The 26193-nt window shown below is 45.4% G+C and overlaps 1 protein-coding gene across 5 annotated transcripts in view; it reads right to left on the minus strand.

The window, feature by feature from the left end:
• EPHB1 (EPH receptor B1) overlaps positions 1-26193 on the minus strand; it is a 356679-nt gene that overhangs the window by 43666 nt on the left and 286820 nt on the right. For all 5 annotated transcript variants that reach the window (XM_007056966.4, XM_043523075.1, XM_027819335.3 and 2 more), the window contains 3 exons: positions 12093-12215; positions 10111-10358; positions 7657-7872 (listed from right to left, as the gene is read on the minus strand). In XM_007056966.4, coding sequence (XP_007057028.1) covers positions 7657-7872; positions 10111-10358; positions 12093-12215 — 587 coding nt within the window. The remainder of the gene's footprint in view (positions 1-7656; positions 7873-10110; positions 10359-12092; positions 12216-26193) is intronic.

Consider the following 26193-nt stretch of genomic DNA (forward strand, 5'->3'; position numbering starts at 1 on the left):
GACGAGGCGGAGCGGAGGTGAGCTGGGGCCGGGCGCGGGGTGGGGAGCTGCCGGTGGGGGCTCTGCACCCACCAAATTTTCCCCGTGGGTGCTCCAGCCCCGGAGCACCCAGGGACTCGGTGCCTAAGGTGCCACTTTTGATGTGATCAGTGGGGGGAGCGGCCGCTCCCCCTGCTCCCCCCTAGCTACGCTACCCCGCCCCTAGGAGCCAGAGGGACCTGCCGGAGCTGCCCCAGGTAAGCACTGCCAGGACTCCCCACCTCACCCCCCGGCAGGTCCCTCTGGCTCTTAGGGGTGGGGTGGACACCCACTATGGTGGCCCACGAGACCCTCCTGCCCACCCTTCTGGGGGCATTCAGGGGACATGAGAGGGGGGAGAATGGGGCAGGGGTCCCGGGGGGTATCAAGGAACACGGGGGGTTGGATGGGGCAGGAGTCCCGGGAGGGTTGGGGTGGGCAATGACCCCCTCGTCGGGTGAGGAGGGAACCGGTTGTTAAGATTTTGGCACCTCATCACTGTCTATAGTCCCCAGTAGATGGCAATGCTACTCCACTCCTTTGACCTCTCTGTCATTTTAAGGTGGCCCTCAAAGGGATGAAGATGCTGCAGCTGGGTGCCCAAATAAGGATCTGCAGGGGAAGCTGGCAAAAGATGGTCTGAAGGAAAATCTTATGCCCACCCAAAATACAATACCAAATCCCCCAACCACTTTTACAAGTGTTCTTCAGAAACACCCCCTTGCTACTGCTGCTACTGAGGACAAGTCAATGTGCCCAAAGGGGAGGGATAGGAGAGGGAGAGGAGAGAAGATACTGGTCAATATTTATGGAGGAAACTATAAAAAAAACAAAAAAAGCCAATTGACATCAAAGGTATGTAGATGAAAAGACATAAAGACCTGAAGAAGAGCTTTGTGTAGCTTGAAAGCTTGTCTCTCTCCCCAACAGAAGTTGATTCAATAAAAGATATTATCTCACCCACTTTTGTCTCTCTAATAAAACTATTTGTTAAATAGAAATGTAGGTGAATAAGGATGAAATAGGCCACTTATTTAGTAACATGTCAAAAGGATTCCTCTAATTTGTCCCTGCATTTTCCTTTAGCTGTATGAGTTACTTCTCTACTCTTTTATTATGGTTTTATAATCCAGGGGGGTCTAGTCTCACAATAACATTATCTTGAATTTATGTAGTTAGCTTTTTCATCCCAAAAGATGCCCATGTGCTATATGATACAGATAACCAGCTGAGATATCCTTTATAAACAAGTATCACATCATCCACCCCTGAAATGCTCTCACCTCAGGAATAAACTGTCCCATAGCACGCAATAATGTCACATGTATTTTTGAAGGACAGGAGGGGAAGAATTAGATGCAGTGCAGTAGAAAGAATTTTGAGATCCGATGCGAGTGCGTGAGCTGGCATTTGGCAAGGATGGCAGGGTTATCACCCCAGAGATAACAAACAGCACCAGAAGATCGATCAGGACTTCCATTTTTTATCTGATCCAGAAGATGTCAATTTCAGCAGCATGCTGCCCTCATGCTACGGTGCTAGGCATTACTTTAGAAAAGACTCGGGACTTCATTTGTCTCTCATCATGGGTAGTTCCAGTGAAGTTGATTGAGTTATGTTGGTGTAAGTGAGATCAGAACCAAGCAATTAGAGTCAAGGACACATCTCAGGAGTTACTAATGGCACTCCCTTCCAAGCTGCTTGTGCGAGGTCTCCCACACAAGTGCTGAGCCAGCCCTTGTAACTTAGCTCATGGCACCTGAGAGGATCACAACGCAGGGCAATCTGGCTGCACGCCTCGTAGCTGAGATTCCAAACCATGTGTGTAGGGCCCTAGTAAATTCATGGTCCATTTTGGTAAATTTCACGGTTATTGGATTTTAAAAATCTTAAATTTCATGGTTTCAGATATTTAAATCTGAAATTTCGTGGTACTGTAACTGTGGAGGTCCCGACCCAAAAGGGATCGGGAGGGTGGGTGGTATTGCCATTCTACTTCTGCGCCACTGCTGGTTTCTCCAGATTCGCACTGGCATAAGTGAGTTTCTAACTTTCGGATAAACTGTTGTCACATCTGTAGGGTCCTACGAAATTCATGTGAAAAACGCGGCACAGACTGTGAAATCTGGTCTCCCCCGTGAAATCTGGCTGTTTTAGGGGGTTGTGGTATTGCCACACTTACTTCTGCGCTGCCTTCAGAGCTCGGCAGCTGGAGAGCAGTGGCTGCTGGCTGGGAGCCCAGCTCTGAAGGCAGCACCACCATCAGCAGCAGCGCAGAAGTGAGGGTGGCATGGTATGGCATTGCCACCATTACTTCTGTGTCACCAGAGAAAGGTTGGTCTGACCTGGCCCCAGCAGTGGCCCATGCAAGAGAAGAGGAAGGTCTGTCCCTCCGCAGCCTGGCCAGGACTAGCAGCTGGAGCCCAGTGCATGGTAGGAGCCCCTGGCTGGGGTGCCCTCTACCCTGCCCCTCCCCAGAGCTTGGGTGCAAAGAGGCCTGGGGCTTCCTGTGAGACGGTGATTACAGCGCTCTCCCCAACCACAGTGCCCTGGGCAGTCACCCACGTCACCCGCTCGTAAGGCCAGCCCATCCGCCCCCCCCCCCCCCCCCAAAAGGGACAAAACCCCCATGTCCTGCCACCCTCACTTCTGCACTGCTGCTGGTAGTGACACTGCCTTCAGAGCTGGGTGCACAGCCAGCAGCCACTGCTATCTGGACACGCAGCTCTGAAGGCAGCGCAGAAGTAAGAGTGGCAATACCACAACCCCCTAAAATAGCCAGATTTCATGGGGGAGACCAGATTTCACAAGCCGTGCTGAGTTTTTCACATGAATTTGTGACATATGTGACAACAACAGTTTATCTGAAAGATAGAAACTCACCTATGCCAGTGTGAATCTGGAGAAACTGCAGTAAAATCAATTGAATTACTCCATGTTTGCACTGGTACAACTGAAGTCAAACTCTGGCCCTCCTCCACTCACAAGCAACAGGTAGGAATGGAGCACCTGCCATACTTATTCCCTTCCCACTCTGGTGAGGATAAAGCCATGAAGGGGATGTGCCCTATGCCAGCTTTAGGGTGGGGAAATGTATGTTAATCGAGTGCTATCGTATATGGCAAATGCACCTAAATGATGGGAGCACAGATCGCTCTGGCCTTTAGCATTGCAGGCATTTTTGTTGACTAACTCCTTCAGTGAAAGGGTTAAACTCATCCGGCAAACCTGCACTAGGAATACTATGCTAGACGCTTCCATGAATGCTAATGAATGTGCACCCGGGTGTTTTAAAGGATTCCGCATTTCCCACAGAGAATCTGTAGGTGCTCTGGTCTCCCAAAGCCGGAAAGCAGACGTCAAAGGCTGGCAGCAACAGCTGCCTCCTTGCTCCTCCTTGCATGTAAAGTAGAAACCTCAGCCTTCAGAGTTCTACCCTGAGTGACACTTCTACACCCTGGGCTGCTTTGCATCACGAAGCACGTACACTTCCCTGTCTTCAGGCCCCTTCCCCGGGGACAGCGGCAGGGGAGGGGTGAGGGATGAGAGCAGATGCCCTTGGTGCAGAGATGACAGCTTGCCATGAATAGCACTTGAACCAGCTGAGGATTAGCAGGTATTTTTATCACTCGGATTTAAATTAAAAACACGAGGTTGAGGCAATGCTGGTTTCATTTAGTTGACGTTCACTCCGCATATTGAAATACGTCTCTCTGAGCTGCCGTGGCAAGGAAAGGGAAGGGAAGGGAATCATTCCTGCTGCTGGGATGCTCAACAGAGATCTAGTCCCAACCAGCAGCTGCAGATACAGGAACTTGCTTGTGACATCAGCATCATTTCCACGGCAAAGCACTTTGGTGTCACAACCAGGACATTGTGAGTCAAACTCTTCGCTGGTATAAATCCACACAGCTCCCTCGCCTTCAGTGGCAATTTATGCCAGCCGAAAATTTGGCCCTCCGACTTCATCTGGGGTATTGTAAAAGAACAGAAGGATTCTCAAAGAAACAAAAGATCCTGGTTTTATACAAATGATCATTAGTCACAAAGAACAAGGGAAAGAAAGCCACAGGGTTGTGGGGTTTGATGCACCACGACCTTCCATCGTATGTCATCACTTACCCCAGTGCAAAGTGGGTATAAAGGGCTATCAAATCCAGATGGTAGCACTGTACTCCCACTTTGCACAGGCATAATAAACACATCAATCGCAAGGCACTGGAGACTCAGACCCACACTTCTTCATGTTCAGCTACCCCACAGACTGCTCTGAGTCGTTCTAGTGACATTTCCAAATTCAGTCACCTGTGGACTAAGAAGCAATAGAAATTTCAGTCCAAAGAGCAATTTTTTTCCAAAAAGTTATTGGACCCTGAGAGAAAGCTCTCATAATGACAGTGAATCCTACTGCAATTAGAGCATCATTACTGCAACTGTGATTTATAGAGAACACATTTTCCCTATATATGGGATTTACCATATAGACCTTCAGATCTCTTTGCAAAAGGTACAGAATGCTGTAGACCAGGGTCTCTTTCCCCTTCAATGTACATCTGAATAACTCCCATTAAATGTAATGAGTCTATTACACTCAACCACTAAGGGAAGCTACACCCAAATCCTATCAGCCCTAGTCCCTGAAAATCATTTCAACTACTGCAATAAAATGACCAGGAGAGGTCAAAGCTGCTTCCAGGGAAGGATCCCTCCTTTTTCCTGCTGCTGATTTGAACCATGAGGTTGTGTTAAAAATCCCATGGGAAAGGTCCTAAACCATCCTGTTTAGAATAGCTCATTTTCATGGGGAGGGAGGTTTAGAACGCTGATTCTTATTAACACATGAAAACAGAATCTCCGTTTCTTAAGCGTTCATCTGCCTTTGGTTACTTCCCAGCAAACACCACAGTGCAAGATTCTCATCTGGTTTAAAGAGTCCCAGCGCCATAATTCTGTTTGTGACATCATCTCTTGTTACCTTGGCAAGGATTACGATGTCACATTCAGAGGGTTATGACTTCAGTGGGGAATAAGCAGCAGGAGCATATGAACGGTTGGAGAACAACAATCGCATTTCCATGTAAATGACTCCAGTAATAGTTAAAATAATAGGGGAGGAAGGGAAAATGCAGAATATGTCTGGTATTTACTCTGGGCTGAATCATTTCAGAAATTGTTTAGCACGAATATTTTCCATAGCCTTCCATGAAGTGTCAGGTGCTCTTTAAAGATGGATGGCAAAAATACTAGTTAAATAACTACAAACTGAGCAAGTGACTGCCAGCTTGTTTTTCCTGCCTTTTCCCCAGAGCCTCAAATCTGCTGTGGGAGGCAGTGATGTAATTGCAGACAGAGCATCATTTCCCGGCTGCTGGGAAGGCCTAGTATGGCATAAATTAAATATAAACACAGTCGAGAGAATCCATTTTATCTCGAAAGGTGGGAAAGGCTACTTCAAGCCTTTCCCCAGCAGCTAGTGCCAGGCATGTTATCTCAAATGACATTGTTTGACTTAAAATGCCACAATCTGTGCTCCTTATTAGACTGCATTGCCATTTAAGTCAAAAGCAGCAGGATCAGACCCTGGCCCAGACATAAAGCCTGTGTGAATTGGCTTAGTTCCATTGACATCAATGGACCACATCCCCAGCTACCTACTGCTCAGGCAAACTGCTACTGAGGTTGCTTTAATTCTTTACTTTAAAAAATCTTTACATTTTACATTGTACAAAAACAATGAGGAGTCTGGTAGCACCTTAAAGACTAACAGATTTATTTGGGCATAAGCTTTCATGGCTAAAAAACCCACCTCTTCAGATGCATGGAGTGAAAATTACATATTACTCCCTTCTCTTCATGTCTCAGTATATTTATGCTTGCATCTGTAATTTTCACTCCATGCATCTGAAGAAGTGGGGTTTTTTACCCATGGAAACTTATGCCCAAATAAATCTGTTAGTCTTTAAGGTGCAATCGGCCTCCTCGTTGTTTTTGTGGAACAGACTAACACGGGTACCCCTCTGATATTTTACATTCTACTTATTGAGCAACATAGACGTGACCTGCTTTGTTGCTGATCTTCAATCCTCAACCCGTTTATTACTGCTGCCAATAAAAACTGTGTTCACCTTATTTTCACTCTCCAAGGCATGAGCGGGTCACATTATTACTACTGTGGTTTATAAAGGGTTAATAAATTATTAATCAGTCCAATAGGTTGCTCGTGACCATGTTTTATAACTAGCTGTAACACCAGCTGATGAACTTATAACCATCTATAATATATATGACTCATGTCTGTAGTATATTATGACATCTATTCATCATTTATTAACCCTTTATAGGGTATTTATAAACTGAGCCTTAGCATAACGTGTGATTTATTTACTTCATTCACTCCAAATATGACAATCACCCAAATATCTTCTTATTCCCCCCCGCCACCCCATTTTTGATAGCATCCGATGGTATCCAGAGGCCAAGTTCCTGATGGCAGAATGATTCCAAAAGAATGCTCTAGACTTCTAGAGGGGACCAGAGTTCTGTTATCTTCCCTACTGCAGGCACCAAGAGGAGAGTGCCAGCCTACCGCAGGTGAACCAGGAGACAATGTGGGAGAACTTGGATTACCTATGAATGAGTTAATTAAGCAAGAGAACAGTGACTGGGGAATAGTGGAGCTTGGATTAGATTTGTCTCTTTAATTAATGCCCAGAACAATTTCCAGCAGAGAAAGATAGCTCAGGATTAGAGTGGTACTGTAGCTGTACTTAAAACACCTCCTATATGCAATCAGTCTTCCTTCTGCTTCCCCTCCTGCACCCCTTCCCAGATCCCCACTGTTCACCCTCCTCCCCCCTCATTTAATGGAAGAGAGAGAAATTCTCATTTGAAAACTAGCCAAGAGCACAGAAAAACTTAAGAGAGGGAGGGGACAAGAGAGAAGAAACAATGAGAGGGAACAGGAAAGGGAGGGGGAGAAAAAGAAAGAAAGGGTTATGAAGAAAGGAGCGAGAGAGAGAGAGAAGGCAGGGAGAGGTACAAAGAGAAAGAAAACAGTTGTTGTCCTTTCAAAGCATGAGAGAAACAAATCACAGGATGCTTTAATGTCATTTGAAGGGAAAGTGGTGAGAAAGGGCCAGATTTACAAGTGTATTTGGGTGCCTAAAGATGCCGATGGGCACCAAACGCACCTACGCACTTTGGAAAATGGCACTGAGTTCCTATCTTCATCTTTAGGCACCTAAATATCTTTGCAAATGCAGCACAAAGAAGCTATTGCCGATGAATACTGGAATCTACAATCCCATCATTCCATCAGACTGAGCTCCACTGTTGTTCTGCAATGGGTCTACATCCCCAAACGCCACAGCTGAATTGTGGCTGGGATTTACAAAGGCCAGCGCAAGCAATAGAAAAAGAGTCCCCAAGGATCTCTCACCTACTCACCTGGCTGCCTCTATTTACTCCCCTCTTTCGGTGGGACCTGGGCACCTCACTGGCCTTTGTAACCCTTCCCACAGGGCCCAGCTGTAATGAACTGCCCCCTGACGTGGGAAAGGCCCCAGGAAGCAATGCAATTTTGTGGAAGCAAAGTGAGATCGGGAAAGGGGAGTGTGCATCAAGGCAGAAGGTACATACCAAGGAGCTGGTATAGGTTGGGTCAGAGGTATCATCTTGCAGGTAGCGCGAGAGACCGAAGTCAGACACTTTGCACACCAAGTTACTATTGACCAGGATGTTTCTGGCGGCGAGGTCCCGGTGCACGTAGTTCATCTCCGCAAGGTACTTCATTCCCGCAGCAATTCCCCTGAGCATCCCCACCAGCTGGATGACTGTGAACTGCCCGTCATTTTGCTGCGGTCATAAAGAGCAGGTGCCATAATCAGAATGATCCAGCTATTGCTGGGGTAATAGATAACTCCATTATCCAAACAAACCTGTGACTCTGGGTCAGTCAGTTCTCCTATGTAGTGAGATTGTAAGCTGCTTGGGGCAGGGACTATCACTAGGTGCATGTACAGCACCTAGCGCAATGGGACCTGAACATGGCTGAGGCCTCCAGACATTACTGTAGTATGAACAACAACCACCGAGCTCCCATTTAGCACATTTTCAGCCTGAGAGTCCAGTTTCTGTTGTGTTTGGTGTCAGGATGATCAGGTGGTTGTTGTTGTTTGGTGTGGGTTTTTTAACTAATTTAGGAAAAAGTCATTTCTAAAAATCAGTGTCTATTTCCATTTCTGGATTTACTCTCTTAAAATTTAAAAACTCTTCTGGGCATCTTTTTATTTTTCAGGCCATTTGTTTTCTCTCTTTTCAATTCTTGCCTCCCCCCACCCCCACCAAAAAAGTGTTAGATTCTGGGCAACCCACAGTATGGAACAAGAGAAAGCAGATCAGGCTTCCCTAGGCCTTCCCACGGACACTGAGGGGGCGGCGGCGGGAGGGAAAGACCATTCGCATTCAGGACTTTCCATAGAGAACCTAAAGGTCAACGTTCCTAGGAGACGGACATCAGAGTCTGTCGTGTGGAAAATGTGTCCATCTTATTGGAGGGCACCTCCTCCCTGTCTGTTTTTGGGGTGTCTATGAGTACGATGCCAACAGCAGGGAGCAATCTGTCAGTTCTGAAAAGCACAGGGACTGCAATTGTTCCTGGCACATGCATGGGGGTGCAGGGCTCCTCACAACAGTCTCTCCCTCTCGATTCCTTGTGCATACACACAAGGGTCAGTCTGACTCTGGGGCCCTCAAGTATTTCGCTACTTTGGGCTGGCCCCCATGGAGGGACATTGATGACCTACTTTGCTATCTTTCCAAGCAGCTGATGCACCAATTAGCAATGCTATTTTTACATCAAGACTGAAATTAGACATATAAATTACCTGCTTCTGAGCGTTGGAAAGAAGGTGGCATTAACAGGATTTGGATGTTCGGTTCCCATTAATCATTCCTCCAATTGCCTTTGAAAATCTCAGCCTAAGTGTTTACCCCTCTCTTCTCCTCCCCTTCCCTCTTCATCCATCTTTCTTTCCTGTCCCTCCTTCCCTCAATTCTTTTGCCTACCTCTCTTTCTCCTGCACCTTCCTTCCCCTACCTCCCAACCTCTTGAGAGGTGTGCACCGGAGCTCTGGGTCAAATTGCCTTTGAGCTGCCTCTAGACCCCTAGGACACACCACCTAAGATGCCAGTACAAAGAACGATGGTTGGTTTCCCTGCTGCGTGAGGATTAATACTGTTGCTGCTGCAGCTGCTTCCTCCAGATGATCTCAGATCCCGTAATGAGATGAACACTGTCCACAAAGGAGCAGTGTTTGGAGTCACACAGCGGACCTCTTGTCACTGATGCTCCACAATGCTTCAAGCTGATGCTAAAAATACTCAAAGCTGGCTTCAAATGTGAAGTGAGAAAATAAAAGGGCACTTCTTTAATTCTGGCCATGTTCCCACCTTCCCTCCAGTTCTAGACCACTTCAAATAGCTGCCCATGCTTCAGTGATTCAGAAGTTCTCAGTTTTGATCTAGCATTCCCGTCCTTGCAAGGCCTCTCCTGCTTCCTATACTTACTTCCCTTCACCTCACCTAGCTGGCATGATGATCAGGTGACTAGGCAATAGCAGAGCACTTTTATTTGGGGTGGTTCCTGGTGGGAGTGGAGTCCCCAGTCCTCAGAACGCTTTAGTGCAGTTATCGTTTATCTTTCAATTCAAAAACTGGCCTTTCCCCTCATGGATTTCTTTATTTCCCCTTTTGTAGTAGTGGGCACAGCAACCCTTTCCTCTTGCTGAGGCCTCTGGGGGAGATTTTCATCCGTGCCCAAGAGATTTAGGAGCACAAGCCTCACTGAAAGACAACAGGATTTGTGCTCTGAAATCTCTTAGGCTCGTTTGAGAATCTTGCCCTCTCGCAATATTGTTTCTTAGGTCAGTTATTAGGGTTCCTCCTGGAGGCCATGTCCTCTATGAGCCCAGCTGCTAGAGGTTTGACCTCAATGGATCTTCTACAACACAGCATGACTCAATTCCAATGAACATGACTCCATTCCAGTGTTATAGCAGAAGAGTAGCCAATGAGGCCATCATGCTTCCTTACCCTCAGAAAGGAGTCCAGAGCTCCATTCTCCATAAACTCTGTGATGATCATGACTGGCCGGCTTTTGGTCACCACTCCTTCCAGCCGAATGATATTTGGGTGGTCAAATTGTCCCATGATGCTGGCCTCACTCAGGAAATCCCTACGCTGCTTCTCAGAGTAGCCAGCCTTTAATGTCTTAATGGCCACATAGATTTCCCTCTTGCTGGGCAGTTTCAGACGTCCTTTATACACTTCTCCAAACTCCCCTGCAATTGCAAGAATATCAGTCGCAACCACCTTCTCCTTCTCAACAGAGCATGGTAAAGAACAGCAGCGCTACATAGCTGTCATGGCTCCAATCTGATTGGCTCAAATATGGGGGGAGGGATAGCTCAGTGGTTTGAGCATTGGCCTGCTAAACCCAGGGTTGTGAGCTCAGTCCTTGAGGGGGCCATTTAGGGATCTGGGGCAAAAATTGGGGATTGGCCCTGTTTTGAGCAAGGGGTTGGAATAGATGACCTCCTGAGGTCCCTTCCAACCCTGATATTCTATGTGCACACTTAAATAGTGTCCTCTTAACACTATTTGTCTTTCCCCCCTTAAAAGGGCAATGTCAAAAGCATCCATTCCTCTGCTACTAAGAATATTCCTGAGCCTACAAACTGCTCTACCTGGATACAACCCTGTGCCATCATGTAACTCTTCCAATGTTAATGGAGCTTTTTGCAGGTGCCACAGTTCATCTGTGCAAAAGAGCTTGCAGGTTCAGGGCCTAAGATATCAGTAAAACAAAAAGATTTTCCTAAATCTAAAATGTTATAATTTACACTGTTTCCTTTTTGCATTTCACTCCTCTTGGAATGTGAAAGTAAGTGGGTCAGTTTCACTTTTGTTTGGAGTCAAGTTTAACTTCCGGTCTATGTGGATGTTAGTGGGACAATGTTAGGGGGTCTCAGCTCTACAGGGGAAAGTTTGCATCCAAAATAACAGAGTTTATTTGAAATAGATCAGTATCTATGTTATCATTAGGGTTGGTGGAAAAGTTTTCGTCAACATTATTTTTTGTCAGAAAATTGGATTTTCACATTTGTTGTTTCCTTGGAAAGTGTCTGCTGTCTTTGACAATTTCTGATTTTGCATCAGAAATCAAAAAAACCTGTAAAACAGAAATTTTTCAGCTGTTGAAAACTGAAGCCTTTTCAGTTTGGGTTTCTTTGAATGATGAGCCAAAATTTTCCATGCAAAAATCTCCAGTTTGCCAAACAGCTCAAGTTATGATTTATAACCTCTTGACCCCATCCTGCCTTTTCTTTTTAACAATATATAAATTTTAGGCCTCAAACTAGTTGACAGTATCCCTTAAAGTTCTCCATTCCCCAGATGTAAAACTACTTAGCTTGAATTTATTATAGAGCAAATAATGGGCAGCCTAAATTATACATCTCTTGTGCAGAAGCTAATGACACCTACAGATCACTAGAATGGTTCATGTTTAAGTCAGATTTGCAGCTGCTTTGCATTGACAGAGCAGCATAAAGCAGTGAGATTAATCTAACCCCAAATTTGAAACAATCAATTGGTTCTTTGAATCTTCCTCACAACTTCTCACTTTCTCTATTCTCTTTCTACTGGCATAATACAGTAATTTAACAATAATACTACAAATGCCACAGGTGAGATATATATATATATACACAGAGAGAGAGAGATGTCCAATTTTCTCTTATTTCCTGAAAGTTAAACCAGGAAGTCAAAGGACCACCAAGGTCAATGAATTAATAAGTTAACCAAACCCTCCCAAACGTCAGAAGAGTATGCGGAACTCAGGGTGTAGGCAGAAGTGTGAATCTTTTTTTATTTTAACTGAATGAGTTAGCTGGTCCATTCTGAGCTATGAGTGGATGTAAAATGAAAGGGAGGAAGAGAAAGGAAGATGCAGGAATTGTGGAGAGGATGGGAGGGAGAGTGGGGAAGACACCTAATGGTGAAACGAGACACACCTGCTCCAATGACTTCTTCAATCTTCACGAATGAGACGTCAATCTCCTTGGCAAACTCGCGGACAGCCTCGTTGGGGTCCTCATAAGTGAAGGGGTCAATATAGATCTTCATCCCTGGAGAGCCTTGTCATGAGAGAGACAGGAGGGACAGCAACAGGGAGAAAAAACCAGTTGGTATTTAGGGAAAGGGCTTTGGAAGCATCTTACATCTCTCTGATACCTTCTCACTTCTCTGCAAGTCAATTACAATGCTATTTCTCTTAGCTCTGCTACTCCACTCTCTCTCTATCTCATTCTCCATCCTTCCAGCCCCAATCCCACTCATCTGCTCTTATTGTTCTGTCCTCCATTATCTTTCCTCTTGCTCCTCTCCTGGTAGGTGGAAGGTATTACTTATAAGCTGACAGACTGAGACCAGTCCGCACAGAGCACACGGGAACCTGGAGCGTGGCCATTATGTATTTCTCAAAGTCATACCAAATGCATTAGCAGCAGAGCCAATGTAGAATTGCAGGTTGAGATCAATATTTATCAATCGGACACCTTTTAGAGGGGAAGCCACCGCTGAGGCCATACCAGGCAGCTGTGACATAGCACACAGATTGATGGAGGAAGAGATTAGAAAAAGGAGAAAAATAGCAAGGTGGAAAAGGAAGGACTAAAGGAAGAAAGGTCAGAAAGGGAAAAAAACAAAATTTCTTTTAAACTTTCAGACGAAAAAATAAAAATACTAAAAAGAAAGAAAATTTACAATGATAAAATCAGAAAGAGAAATACATAAAGAGATACAAAATAAAGCATGAACATATAAAGAGACAAACAGATATGCACAAGGAAAATATTACAGTGTTTTTCATTCTCGCTATGTGTGTTAGACCACTTTCCCTTACCCTGGGTCTGTCTGATCTATTTAGATTGTAAACTCTTCAGGGCAGAGAGAGTTTGCTGCTCTGTGTCTGTACAGACCCTAGCACAATAGGCCCCATTCTTGGCTGGTTCCTAGTGTGATAAGAATGATATTAATAATAATAGTATCATCCTAACACGAAAAATACATTCCTATATTGAAGGAGATAGACTAGGTCCTGATCTTCTAAGAAAGGAACACTCCTTTTGCCAACTCCAGGAGCTCAACAATCATGATTCAGGCCTCAAAAAGTCATGAGATTGGCTTAAAAATCACGTGATTTTTAAAATGTGGAGCTCTTGTTACTTGCATTTTAGTTTTTGAAGCGTTAGGTTGCACTTGGGTCATGTTTTCAAGTTTTTCTTCACAACCACAAAGGCTAGACATTTCCTTTGTTTTTAAGGGAAACGGAGATTCTCACCAAATAGCACGACTTCAGGAGCTGGGGCCTGTAAGATGAACATCAAATACTGGGAGACTTGCACTAAAATCAGGAGAGTTGGCAACACTGCCAGCACCGGGTTTTTCTGAGAGCTGCTGCTATCATTCTAGGAGGCAAAGTCATGCCAAGGGGGTTTTCATTTGGTCCAGACAACCTAAAGCCGCAGCTTCTTGAGTTAAACCCATAGCTTAAGTGATTTTCACCAAGAGCTCTCCTGCTTATATAGCACATTCAGCTCCCAGCAATGAAGTTACAAAACTACGATTAGCTGGTTTTACGGTAAGGAACGTGGCAATTTTATGATGCTTCCTGCATAATTTGAGAAATATTTATTTACCCAAAAAGGTCTTTGAAAGTTTTGTTGCTGCTACTAAATTGACAGAGTGTAGCAATTATAATCAAAAGCCTGAATGGCCTGATAAAAGATGAGTTATGAGCCTCCATAACCGACAGTCAGGCACTATTTTTGCCTACTAAAAAGCATTCCAAGGGGATGTTCCTCAAGTCAGGGCTGCCCAGGCTCATCCAGATGACTGGGGAATTTCTGTGGCACTGTAGGCAGATGTGGAATCTGCCTTCGGGCATCAAATCAGATTCAGATCTTGTTACTGTACTCGTTAAAATTAAAACCAAAACCCTCATGCCCGGGGATGCAAACACCGTTAATGGTGGCTGCTCAAGTGGCATTTCCTCTCATCTGGTGGAAAAAATGAGTCCAGCAAATGCTATTAAAATATTATAATAAAACGGTGCTTTTCAGAATGAAAGCCTACACAGCTGGATAAGGGAAGCAGGTAGCATCACCTGCATCACAGGTAATAGACATTATTTGCAGCTACTCTCCTCTAAGTCCACACACTCATGTGGGGCATGTTACGGTTAAACCTACATGATATGCCCCACACCAATAAAACTACCTGGCAACACCATTCTGGAATTCTTCTTGCCCTGAGCTCCTGGGGTGGGAGGGCACCAACTAGGGAAATACTATACAATTACAGAGAGATTGTGGCCCAGTGGACAGGACCTCAGGAGAGATGGGTTCTGTTCCTGGATCTGCCACTGACCTGCTTTGTGCCCTTTGGCAAGTCACTTCCCGAGTCTGTGGTTCTCTTTCCCCTCCCATCTTTGTCAGTGGTGTCTACTTAGACTGTAAGCTAACCAGGGCAGAGACTGTCTCCTATCAATTGTCTGCACAGTGCCTAACGCAACTCAGCCTTGATTCCAATCGAGGCCTCTACCTATGGAAATATCACTAGGAACATAGAGAGGTAAAAGTTCACTGACCCATACCCTGGTGACATATTTTCTTGATTTTTCTCTCCCTTGTTCCTTCTCTCTCTGTCCACCTCTTTTAATTCAGTCCATGCCCATCTTCTCCTTTCCATTCTCCTCTCTGTCCCATTTCCAGTCCATTCTTTTTTCTCTCTGCCTTTCATTCTTTGAAATTATCACACTTTTCTCCCCAGCTCTACAGTTTCTCTTCCCAGGCCCTGTTTGCCAATTAAAGACATCCACTCCTGCTGCTAAGAGCTTTGCGCATGACAGAGTTGGTAATCCCGGCTAGCTAGCACTGGAATAACTGGGTGCTTATAACTGTTTCCCAGGAATAACGACACATCCACTGGAAAAAACAATACTGTCCTCTTTCATTCCAACCAGCAGCAGCCAGGTCTCCTTTCATTTCCTTTCTTCTTTATTGTCCCTCTCCTGTGCCCACCGCTGTCCCTCTCTTCACTCCCCAGCCCTGTTCTCCTGCGGAGCGCCTTCCATTTGTTGTCTCTCAGCCTGCTTTCCTTCCACCTCCTCCCTCTCCTACTTTTCATTTGTTCTTTCCATCTAAGTCTCTTCCCAGTTTGCTTCCTCACATCCCTCCTTTGAGCGTATCTTCTGCTTTACATCCAGACTCCTGACTCGTGCTATCAAAGAGGTCACTGATTTTGGTGGCCCATTGATTTGGCACCTAACTCCCTTTGGCTCCTTTCAAAATCCCAGCCTCAGAGTACTGGTGGCCAACAATCCCTTCCTCTCCCTCGGTCCCCCCAGTCATAAGCATGCCTTGCTACGGGCCTGCCCCAAAACATCTGTCTGGGCCAGCAGGGAGAGAGGGGAGCTTTGCCCAACTCATTCTGCAAAGGTCCTAGTCCTGGGCCCTTAAAGGAACAATGGTCTAGGATGGCCCTATACCGTCCCTTGCCTGCAACACCATGTTCCTCTCTCCCATGGACTTCTTCAACTGCTTCCATGGACACATGGAATGGGGTAATCACCTCGTCCAGCCTTAGCCCCCAATTATCACCCTACTGTGCACAGGGTCAGCTCAAGGATTGTGGGGAGGAACACTACAGTGATTCTTGAGCCACACCACACCTTGAGTGAATCCTTACACAGGGGTGTCTGTGTCAGGGCTGCAGGGCCCCCTCAGCCCCCCGCTGTGGAAGAGAAGCCTGATTACTGCTCCTGTCACCCTGAGCCATTCGCTTGCACTGCTCTGCCTTTCCAAGATTCTCTTCTCAAAGAAAAACATAACACACTCATGGGGTTTTTGCTTAATGAAATCTGAGATTCTCCTCAACAGGGATAAGTCCCTTGAGTCACCTCCTGCTCACAGTGGGATGGGAGAGGGAAGGAGTAGCTGCCCTGATCCTCACGCTGCCCTGCACTCAGGGGAGTCAGGACTGACCCAGCCAAGTTGGAGGCATTGCTAAGATAGTCACTGCTGGCGTCTGTATGAGGAGCGGTGGTTTGGTTTTCCAGTCTGGGCACAGACTTTGCCAATGAGAGAGTCCTGATGATCCCAATTGTCCCTTTGGACCTTAAAATCTATCAAGTGAGCAGAGAACCCATGTCAGTGAGGATTTCCAGATGATCATGTTTGGGGTGAGCAGAAAGGGAATGGTCTCTCCGCCCCACTCCATTGGTCTGACCAGTTTTCCCTTGAAGGTTTACACTACAGCTCAAATCACTATTTTGATATTTATTTTAATTGCTTAGTTAATTGTTCCCATTATTAATTATTATTATTATTTGTATCTTTAGGAGCCCCACTCAAGGATCAGGGTCCCATGGTGCTAGGCGCTGCACAGAAGCATTTCTAAAGCTGACATCGGAACAATTTGCCTGTTGTCATGTTCTTGTCACGTAATAGACTGTACGCTGGGAATGTGAATGAGCCCATTGCTCCTTTATAATGCCAGTGAGCCACTCTGAATTAGCAATGAATTCCCAGTATCTGAGCTAAAGAGTTTATCAGATGTTGCCTGTTAATTATGGAGTGATTGTGAAAAAACAGTTGATGAAAGAATGAGCTCATGATTCTGGTGTCTGAGATTCAAGAAGGATGTCAGATGAGCTCCTTGCGCCTAGCAGGGCCAGTTTGGGCAGAAGCGCCACGTTCCCAAGGCTGATGATGAAAACTGCAATGAAGCCATCTGTACATCTCCCACTTCATAAATCCCTTTACGGCTCAGTCTCATACACTTTAACAGCCCCATAAATTTTTTTACAAGAGCAGCTGATACTCCTGCCAGGATTACAAAGGGATTTACAGGATCATAACCAAGACTGAGCTACTGATCAAAAAATCTTGCCTCCCTTGCTCTTTCACCCCAGACGGGATGCGGGGCCTCAGTGCAGATTGTGGGGAGGAGCAGCAGCCTGTGGATCCAATGCCACAGGGTCGTTTGCCAGGACGGGAGGGGTGCCAAGGAGGGCAAGGGGTGCCTGCTGGAGGCCTAACTCTGTCTGGAGCACCACAGCCTGCTCTGAAGCTGAATATCAGGGATACTTATCACAACACACCCATGCACCCCTCTGCCACAACCCCACATCTCAGGAAACCCTCACTCATTCCTTGGCCTTTTCTCACTTGGACTATTGCAACCCCCCCTGCAATCACCTTCTCTCAGAGGCAAAGAACTGAGACCACACCCCCTCCATGCTTGTTTCCCATTTATTACAGGGTCCGGTTCATAACATGGCCTTTAAACCATCACTTGTCCCAGCCTTGCAAATACACCTTCTCTCTGTCAGTTTATTTGAGCATGAGCTTTCGTGAGCTACAGCTCACTTCATCGGATGCATAGCATATCGTGGAAACTGCAGAAGACATTATATACACACAGAGACCATGAAACAAAACTTCCTCCCACCTCACTCCCCCGCTGGCAACGGGAGTGAGGTGGGAGGAAGTTTTGTTTCATGGTCTCTGTGTGTATATAATGTCTTCTGCAGTTTCCACGATATGCTATGCATCCGATGAAGTGAGCTGTAGCTCACGAACGCTCATGCTCAAATAAACTGGTTAGTCTCTAAGGTGCCACAAGTACTCCTTTTCTTTTTACGAATACAGACTAACACGGCTGTTACTCTGAAACTTCTCTCTGTCGATTCCTCTCCCCAATCCCCCCACTCTGCAGACACTATGGCCCAGCTCCACAAAGGCATGTAGGCTCTTCACTTCCATTGCTCTCAATGGACCTTTGCAGATCTGGGCTGAACTTCCCCTCTGCCCTTTCACAGAGTGTCGTTGGTGCTGGTGGTGGCGTGCCAGCCTTCTCCTCTGCAGCGTCTGACGTTGCAATAACTATCCTCCAGAGCACCGATGCATTCACTCTTCCTCCGTATTTATTATTACCAAAGAGACAGACACTGTTCTGACATATAGAGCATTATAGCTGTGCATGGAGGTAACAGGACAAGCCTGTGCAGCTTGGCGTCTACAGTTTCAAGGTCTGATCCTGCTTTGAAATAAATGAGTCTGCCCGCCATTGACATCAATGGGAGCAGGACTGGCCCTAAATTAGACACCAAATGCTGACAAGGGACCAGGACAGGCTGTGGTAGGGAAGGCTGGTGGAGAAACATCATCTCTCCCCAGCAAGGGGAAGTGCTGTTCCTTAGGAAGCTTGGTAGGAGGCTGGCGGGAAACGAGAATTCCGATGTCTGAAAAATGTGGAGGTTTTGGAATTTGTTTTAGGTCTCACGTGAAGTGAAAACCAAAATGCTTTGGAATTTTTCACAAAAAACGAGACAAGATGAGCCAGTTTCCTGACCCAGAGCAGGGACTGGAACCTGGTTTGCCCAAATCCCAGGTGAGTGCTCAAACCACTGAGCTCTTGGCTATTCTGGGGTGAGTCATGCTCTCTGATTTTGACCAGAAATTCCACCCTGAATCTAAGTAACCTTCCTGACAAAAGTTTCATCGAAACTGATACCTTCTTGCAAAAAGTTGCAGTTCGGGTGAAAAAAGGTTTTGTCGAGTAATTCCCGACCAGCTCTATTCAGGAGCCTTCCTTGCAGAGAGCAAACCATTTAAGTTTACTAGTTTTCTGGTTAATTGCAGGAGGGGACTATTAGAGAATATTTACATTTGTTCAGTTTTATGCAAACTATGTTCAGTTTTATACAAAGTATCCCTGACAGATTTGAGGGAAGAAGTGTGCTTTAAAGAGGGATGTGGAGATGGTGGATGATTGGCACACAAGAGTGCGTATGGTAGACCCAAGCATAAGGGAGAGCATGAAAGAAAGCGTGAAGATCAGAGTATTCATTTCTCTCTCCATCTGCTCACGTTTAGCTCTGTTGCTGTATTATTCAACTGTGGAAAGGATCCTGAGAGATAGTGAGTATGAAAGATGCTACCCACATGCCATTGCACTATATTGTAGTTCCCTAAGATGTCAGGAGGTTTTTAAATTACAGAGCAGCCAAATTACAGAGCATGATGGATGGCATAAGGTAGGTGGGGCGAGGCTGGCCAATTTACACTGAAAGGGATAGAGGAAATTTATCCCACCACAGCACCCGCCACTGGTTTTAAAGAAGACAATTTCCACAATATGGGTAAAAATCTCTCTGCATTACCTCGCTCTGGGGAGGAACACAGAGTGGGTGCTCCAGAATATAGCTGATAGGGTGAACAAACATGGGATGGGGCAGAAGGGGAGCAAGGAGGCCAGAGGATTCATGAAGGACAGCGAAAGACAAGCATCTTTTTTTAGTGAATATACTGTGTCCCAGCAGACATGGGAGCAGAGATTTCCAATGCCACCTAAGGAAATTGAATGCCCATATTAATGGAATGAGGGCATCCAATCTCTTGGAGGGCTTTGATCATCTCAGTCTGCAGGACCTTAGTCAGCCATCACTATGAGGAATAAGACTGGGAGTTTTGAAAGGCCTGTGTGCTGGGAGTTTAATCACTGGCATGGATGGGAGCAGAGGTAGGCCAACACAGAGGTCTGTTGATAATCCCACTGTAAATACTTCCCTTTCCCTTTGCTATTGCCCTGATACTTGTCTCAGCTTATCCGGTTATTAATGACCTTATTCAAGCAAAATGAGTTAGTATTTTGATAGCAAAGCCAAACTCTTTCTGTAACCATTAGTAGTTTCATGTTCTACCTGCATGTGAATTCCTTCCTGTGTGTAACCTAGACATCTGTGGGATTGTAAGGGGCATACCTTGGAGCAGACTTGGCTGATTGAATTGCTACAGTTCTAACCTATATAGTACCGTTCATATTCAGGTCATCTCCAAGTGCTTTGCAGAGCAGGGAAATAGACCAAGCGTGGGAAATTACAGCCCAAAAGGTGATTTTTTCAGAAAATGTTGATCATGTCCAAATCAAAGCTTATTAATTAAACTGTTTTACAACTTTATGCATCATCCACTACTAAGGGAACTCTATTACTGATTGGGTGTGTGATGACAGTTATAAAATCCATTTCACTGATACTTATAACAGCAATTTACAGAAATACTTCTCCGATTACACAGACATTCATGCCTAGATACAGCAGAGAAACATATGGTCCATATACTATTTACAGGAACACGTATTCACCACTTTACAACAGTAACGAGCCAACAGAACAACTGGCGGGAATCTGTGTCTGTGAATGAAGATGCAATAGAGAATCTGGCCCTACTTGAGAAATTTGCCCCAGTACAGGGTCATACAGAAAAAATAGCTACCTTGTTCTGCCTGCCATTACCTCTCCCGGACCAAGATGGGCAGGACATAGGGAGCTGCTGATCCCCCACCTCTGCCTGATTAACGGGAGGTGAAAGAAAACCACAAACCCTTCCACTCTCACTGCACTTCCTGCAGGAACACGGAGGAAGAAGGAGCTACGTAGAGCCCCTTCCAGGAGCCAGGAGGAATGCTGGCAAGATCAAGAAGCAAAAGAGATGGATTGAGCCCACTATTATTTCCTAGGAGATTCATAGACTTTAAGGTCAGAAGAGACCATCATGATCATGTAGTCTGATCACAGGTCACAGAACCTTGCCCACCCACTCCTGCAATAGACCCCTAACCTCTGGCTGAGTTACTGAAGTCCTCTAATCATGGTTTAAAGACTTCAAATTACAGAGAATTCACCATTTAATCTAGTTTAAACCTGCAAGTGACTCATGCCCCATGCTCCAGAGGACGGTGAAAACTCCCCAGGGTCTCTGCTAATCTGACCTGGGGGAAAATTCCTTCCTGACACCAAATATGGCAATCAGTGAGACCCTGAGCATGTGGGCGAGACCCACCAGCCAGACACCAGGGAAAGAATTCTCTGTACTAACTCAGAGCCCTCCCCATCTAGTGTCCATCACTGGCCATTGGGGATTTTTGCTACTGGCAGTCACTGATGGGCCACATGCCACTATGGGCAGTGTCATCATACCATCCTCTCCATAAATTTATCAAGCTCAGTCTCAGAATAATTTCTCAGAATGAATGAGAAACTAGTTTCTCCTCCTTCTTCTTCCATGAAGGACGGGCTTGTGATTAAGGTGCTGGGCTGGGACTGAGGAGATCTGGGTTCTATTCCAAGCTCTCTCACAAACTCCCTGTGTGAGCTTGGGGATTTAAATCACATCCTCATTCTGAGTTTCAATTCCCCATCTGTGAAATGGGGCCAACATGACTTCCTGCCCTCCTGGGTGTATTTGGGGGACATACTCACTAACCTTTCTGAGGTGCTCAGTTATTATGATGATGGTGAATACATGATATACCAGCTCCCCTAATCCATACTTCCCCTGATTTCTGGGTGCTGCACCAGATTGCTGAAGCAAAAAGAAAACTGCAAGCTACATCATTTTCAGCATGGAATATTCAGTGCTGGTGTGGAAGAGAAGCCAGGGGCCCTTGCTTTGGATAGGAGGGCCATGTCTCTTTGATAACCAGAACCAGGGATTCCCACACATATGCATTCAACTACATATACAAATTATACACATTCTGCCTGTTGCAATGATGCAGGCATGCATGTACACAAACATGCATCAAAGGACAAATCTCCCTTTTGGAGTAATCCACAAAGGCCTGTTGTGCACAGAAGATGTTTCGTCGCATCTATCAGGTGTAGAGCTGAGCAAAATTTTTTGGATGAAACATTTTTTCACCCCAAAATGCAGATTTGGTTTGGCTGAAACTTTTTGCAAATTCATCAAATTGTTTTGGTTGAACACCTCCCCTGCCCTCACACACACACAAAAAAAATAATCAGAAAAGCTGAAAAAGTTTAGTTTGACATTTTTTAACTGAAACGTTTCAATTTTTTGAATCAAAATCACTTTTCAGTTCACTGTACTTCAGTTTTAAAATGGTACAAAAAACTCAGGCATGAAATGAAGCACTTCATTCACCTGGAGACTAAATATTTTCAACCTTTTTGGTTCACCGAAACGTTACAACATTTTTCATTGTGGATCGATCTGAAATGAAGCTTCTAAAAATTATTTTTCAGTTTGGCCACTGAAAATCAGATGATGGCACAGCTCTAGTCAAGTATCCCTTTCCCCAGGATCCCACATCATATCCTGCCCCTGCTACTCCCCACCCACTACCCACCCAAAGTAGCTCTAACATGAACAGCTGGGCCAGGTGAGGGGAGACTCTAATTGCTGTTCAGTTAAGTGAATGCATTATTTGTTCCAGTTGATGCACTTGTTAGTGCATTAGCTGCTCTCCACAAATTTCCCACCTGTTTTCCTTTAGTATGTGCAATAATAGCATTAGCGTTAGTTGTCTCTCTAACCTTGGCAGTCTCCCTGGCGATCCAAGAGCCTATTTTCCACTCTTCACAGCAGAGCTTTCAGGTGCAGACCTCACAGCTCATGGCTTTTATTTGTAATCATTCTGGTGCGTCAAGAATTACCTCCTTCAAGGAGGTCGGCAATATTTGCAAACAGGGAGGAAAAACGCCAATTGGCAATGTGACCCCAAGATCACAAATTGCAAGTGGAGCTGCAGAAAGGTTCCTGCAACAAACCCTTTTCTATCTTTCCTAAGGACTGGTTCAAGAGGGTGTATTCTAGTATCCTTTTGAAATCCTAGTTTGGGCAGGGCCGTCCTACCTCTTCCAAAGACATCTGTTCTCTTGCTGCAATATTTTTGCGTCACTTCATGTGAGCTGTTTCCAGCGATGGAGACAAGTGCTCAGCACTGGGAACAAGTCAGAGGACAGGCTGCAAAGAACAGTAGTGACTTTGTGGACAAGGCACTAGCTGGTAGGCTTTCAACAAACCCTTTCTTCCAGGTAGAGAAATAGAATCATAGAATATTAGGGTTGGAAGAGACCTCAGGAGGTCATCTAGTCCAATCCCCTGCTCAAAGCAGGATCAACGCCAACTATGCAGAAGAAGAGATGAAAATGGGGACAAGGAAGTGACAGAGGGAAGAGAGAACCCTTGTATTTAATAGGAATCCAGTGGTATTTAGAGAACTGTAAAAAACATTTGCTTAAAGATTTGCTGGTCTCAAAGATTACAAAATCATCAAGATTGCAAGGGTTTTCAGTGGGGAGCTAAGAAGATCAAAATCCATCTAAAATATTTTTTAGTTTTAACTGGACTTTCTCTGCCCTGACTGACTGGCTCTTTGCTCCAACCCTCCCGCTTCCTCCTCACAGTCTCTCAGCTCAATTTAGCATCACTCCACACCTACCCGCTCATAGTCTGCTTCGTCCCCTCTTCTCACCTGCTCCACATCCTCAATCCCTTCGTCTCACCTGTCTTTCCATTCAGCTAAGCTCCACCCTCCAAAAAAAATCGTGGAATTAACTAGAACTCTACTAATCTGTGTTTGTACAGTGCCTAGAACAATGGACCCCGGATCTTAGTCAGCTCTCAGGCACCACCATAATCACCATGATTAACAATAAAAGCCATGACATTGTAACCTAGCTTCCTAAACAGGGATACAGTTTAACTCAACTGCAAGGATCTGTACACTTGGACTCCAAACTAGCAGCACAAGAATTCATCAGTCAAAATACATAAAAACTTTTTCAAGAGAGTGATACAAATCTCAGGCAAATTCTTACTCATAGGAGCAGCCAATGGCTCAGTAGTTTTATCCACGTGAATAAGGACTGTATGCATAATAAGCTGCAAATCCCAGGTAAAACCATCCTCTATCTTCCCTGATTCCACGGTATTCTACCACCTCCTCTCCCAGACACCTCTGTTTTGGCTCTGGGTGTTGCTCTGGTATATTATGTAGGCATATGATACATGACAACATTTAACCATGCAGTGCTGTTGTAGCCGGGTTGTTCCCACAATATTAGAGAGACAATGTGGGTGAGGGTATATCTCTTATTGCATCAGCTCCTGTCCAATAAAAGACATTCCCTCACCCATCTCATCTCCCTAACATTTAAACATGGCAAGGACAGGGAGTTTTGGTTGAGGTAGGAAAAACAGAAGCAGGAGTCCGCAGCTCCTTCCTCTGTAGCTATCAGTTGCAGTCACCTGCATTTGAGATGACAGAATCAGAAGGGCAGCATTCACACCCATTTTGCAGGGGGCTGCATGATTACACAGTGCAAGGTGACAGAGAAATAGGTTCTATCATTTTGAAAACTCTTGGTCCAATATTCCAAAACTTGGCTTGATGTTTAGGCCTCAGTGTGATCAAGAATCCCTGATGGGTTTGGGGTTTACAGCTTCAGCACTTTTTGGAATCTGTGGCAGTCGACTATTCGGGTGCCACCTTCCCCAACCAGCGCAAGCAAATTGGACACACTGTTTAGCATGACTCATCAGCCCTCCGTAGTACTCTGGCTGGAACTAACCCTGAAAACAAGGTGTCCGTTCACTATCTAGTAACTCAGAGGCATAACAATATACCTGTACATTTCTAGATTTTAGCTCTTATTTTCTGGTTTTGCATGCTTTTCTTTAATCTCTTTCTGTTGGTATCTGTGGTTTTTGAACTCTGTTTTCTCTATTAACCCCCCCCCCCCCCCCAGGAAATTCCATACAAAAATGACTAAAAGAACTTTAGGGTTACAGAGTGAATTACTCAGAGTCAGAAAATGCAACATGCAACCTTAACTCTGCCCCTGTGCATCTGCATTCCTGTAGTCCAATTACATGCCTCATGCTATTTCTCAAATAACATAATCTATTCATTACAATTATAATTAATCCCATCTGTTCTACACCTTGGGTCCTTTTTAAAGAAAATGAATGCATCTGGGAGGTTTCTGTGGTAGACTGTAATTTGGATTTCAGCTGGTCCCAATTTTGTATCTCAGTTCCTACTCCGCTGCTTTCCTGCCATGCCCTGCTTTACGTGGGTACTGAGGCTGTCTGTAATCTGCAAAGCCCTAAAGAGAAGTGTGTGTTTGTATTAGAGACATTCCTTGAAGAACTTGGGAACTGCAGAATTCAACTCTTTGCAGCTGGTTCCATGCGTGGCTAGAGCATGTGAAGTCTGTGGAAATGTGGGTGGCAGATACTGGCTGGGGCTGTTGCTTTATAACCTGCATTGGAAAAGATAGTAAATGAGTGAAGGTCCATTTGCTATTTTATCAAGAACAGAGCTCGTGCACTGGAAGAGTATCTGAGTACAAGCTATACTTTCTGCACACAACCAATGCTTAGATTTTATTCAGACTTGTGGATCTACAGACCTCCAAGGGAGGTTTAAAAAAGCTAACCCCCTCTGGAAAAATAAGAACTCCCTCTTGTCCTTCAGGTTCTTGTATTTGTTTACCAACCAGATCAGGGGCATCGAGTCAATAAGCCTTTCCAGCTATTTGCAACATAGCCTCCTGTTGCCCAGTGCGAGCTAGAAGCGCCGGCCTCTTACTGAGCATAAGAGTGGTGAAGCCAACAGAAGAGATGCCACCCCATGGTCTGCACGAAAGATGCTAAAAAGCTTTTTAGATTCCAGCAAATATTTTTTGTTCAGGGCCTAGCTTAACTCCAGCAAACTTTTTAAATATCCATGTAAGGAGAAAGCCAGGAGGAGACCCAGTTAGATGAGGCTGTGTGATTTAGTTGGTGTTGGTCCTGCTTTGAGCAGGGGGTTGGACTAGATGACCTCCTGAGGTCCCTTCCAACACTGATTTGAGTGTGAGGCTGACTCCCCTGCCCTGAATTCAGCTACTTCCCTCCCTCCAAACTGCTCTCATCACAACCAGTCGCAAAGCTGAGCCTTACAGCCTTCTCCGATCGTTCATGACCCCTGCACCCTCTGCCTGGCTCATGGCCCCTCCCTCTCCAGGCTCTTTCTTCCTAGGGCTTTCAAGCTCTCCATGCTTTTGCTTTTCAGCATTGCTTGGGGAGGCACCTGCTCTGTCACTGCCCCCACATCCCGCCCGTCTTATTCTTGCCTTAGATGCTCTCCAGTCAGCCCATGGGTTAAGCCATCCGTCTGCTCTCTTGACTTTGATATTCATTTCCTGACCAGCCTTGCACCTTTGCTGTCTCTCTGATACCTCCTTATGGATGCCTG

This window comes from Chelonia mydas, chromosome 9 (assembly GCF_015237465.2).
Source record: "Chelonia mydas isolate rCheMyd1 chromosome 9, rCheMyd1.pri.v2, whole genome shotgun sequence".
NCBI classification, from domain to species: Eukaryota; Metazoa; Chordata; order Testudines; family Cheloniidae; genus Chelonia; species Chelonia mydas.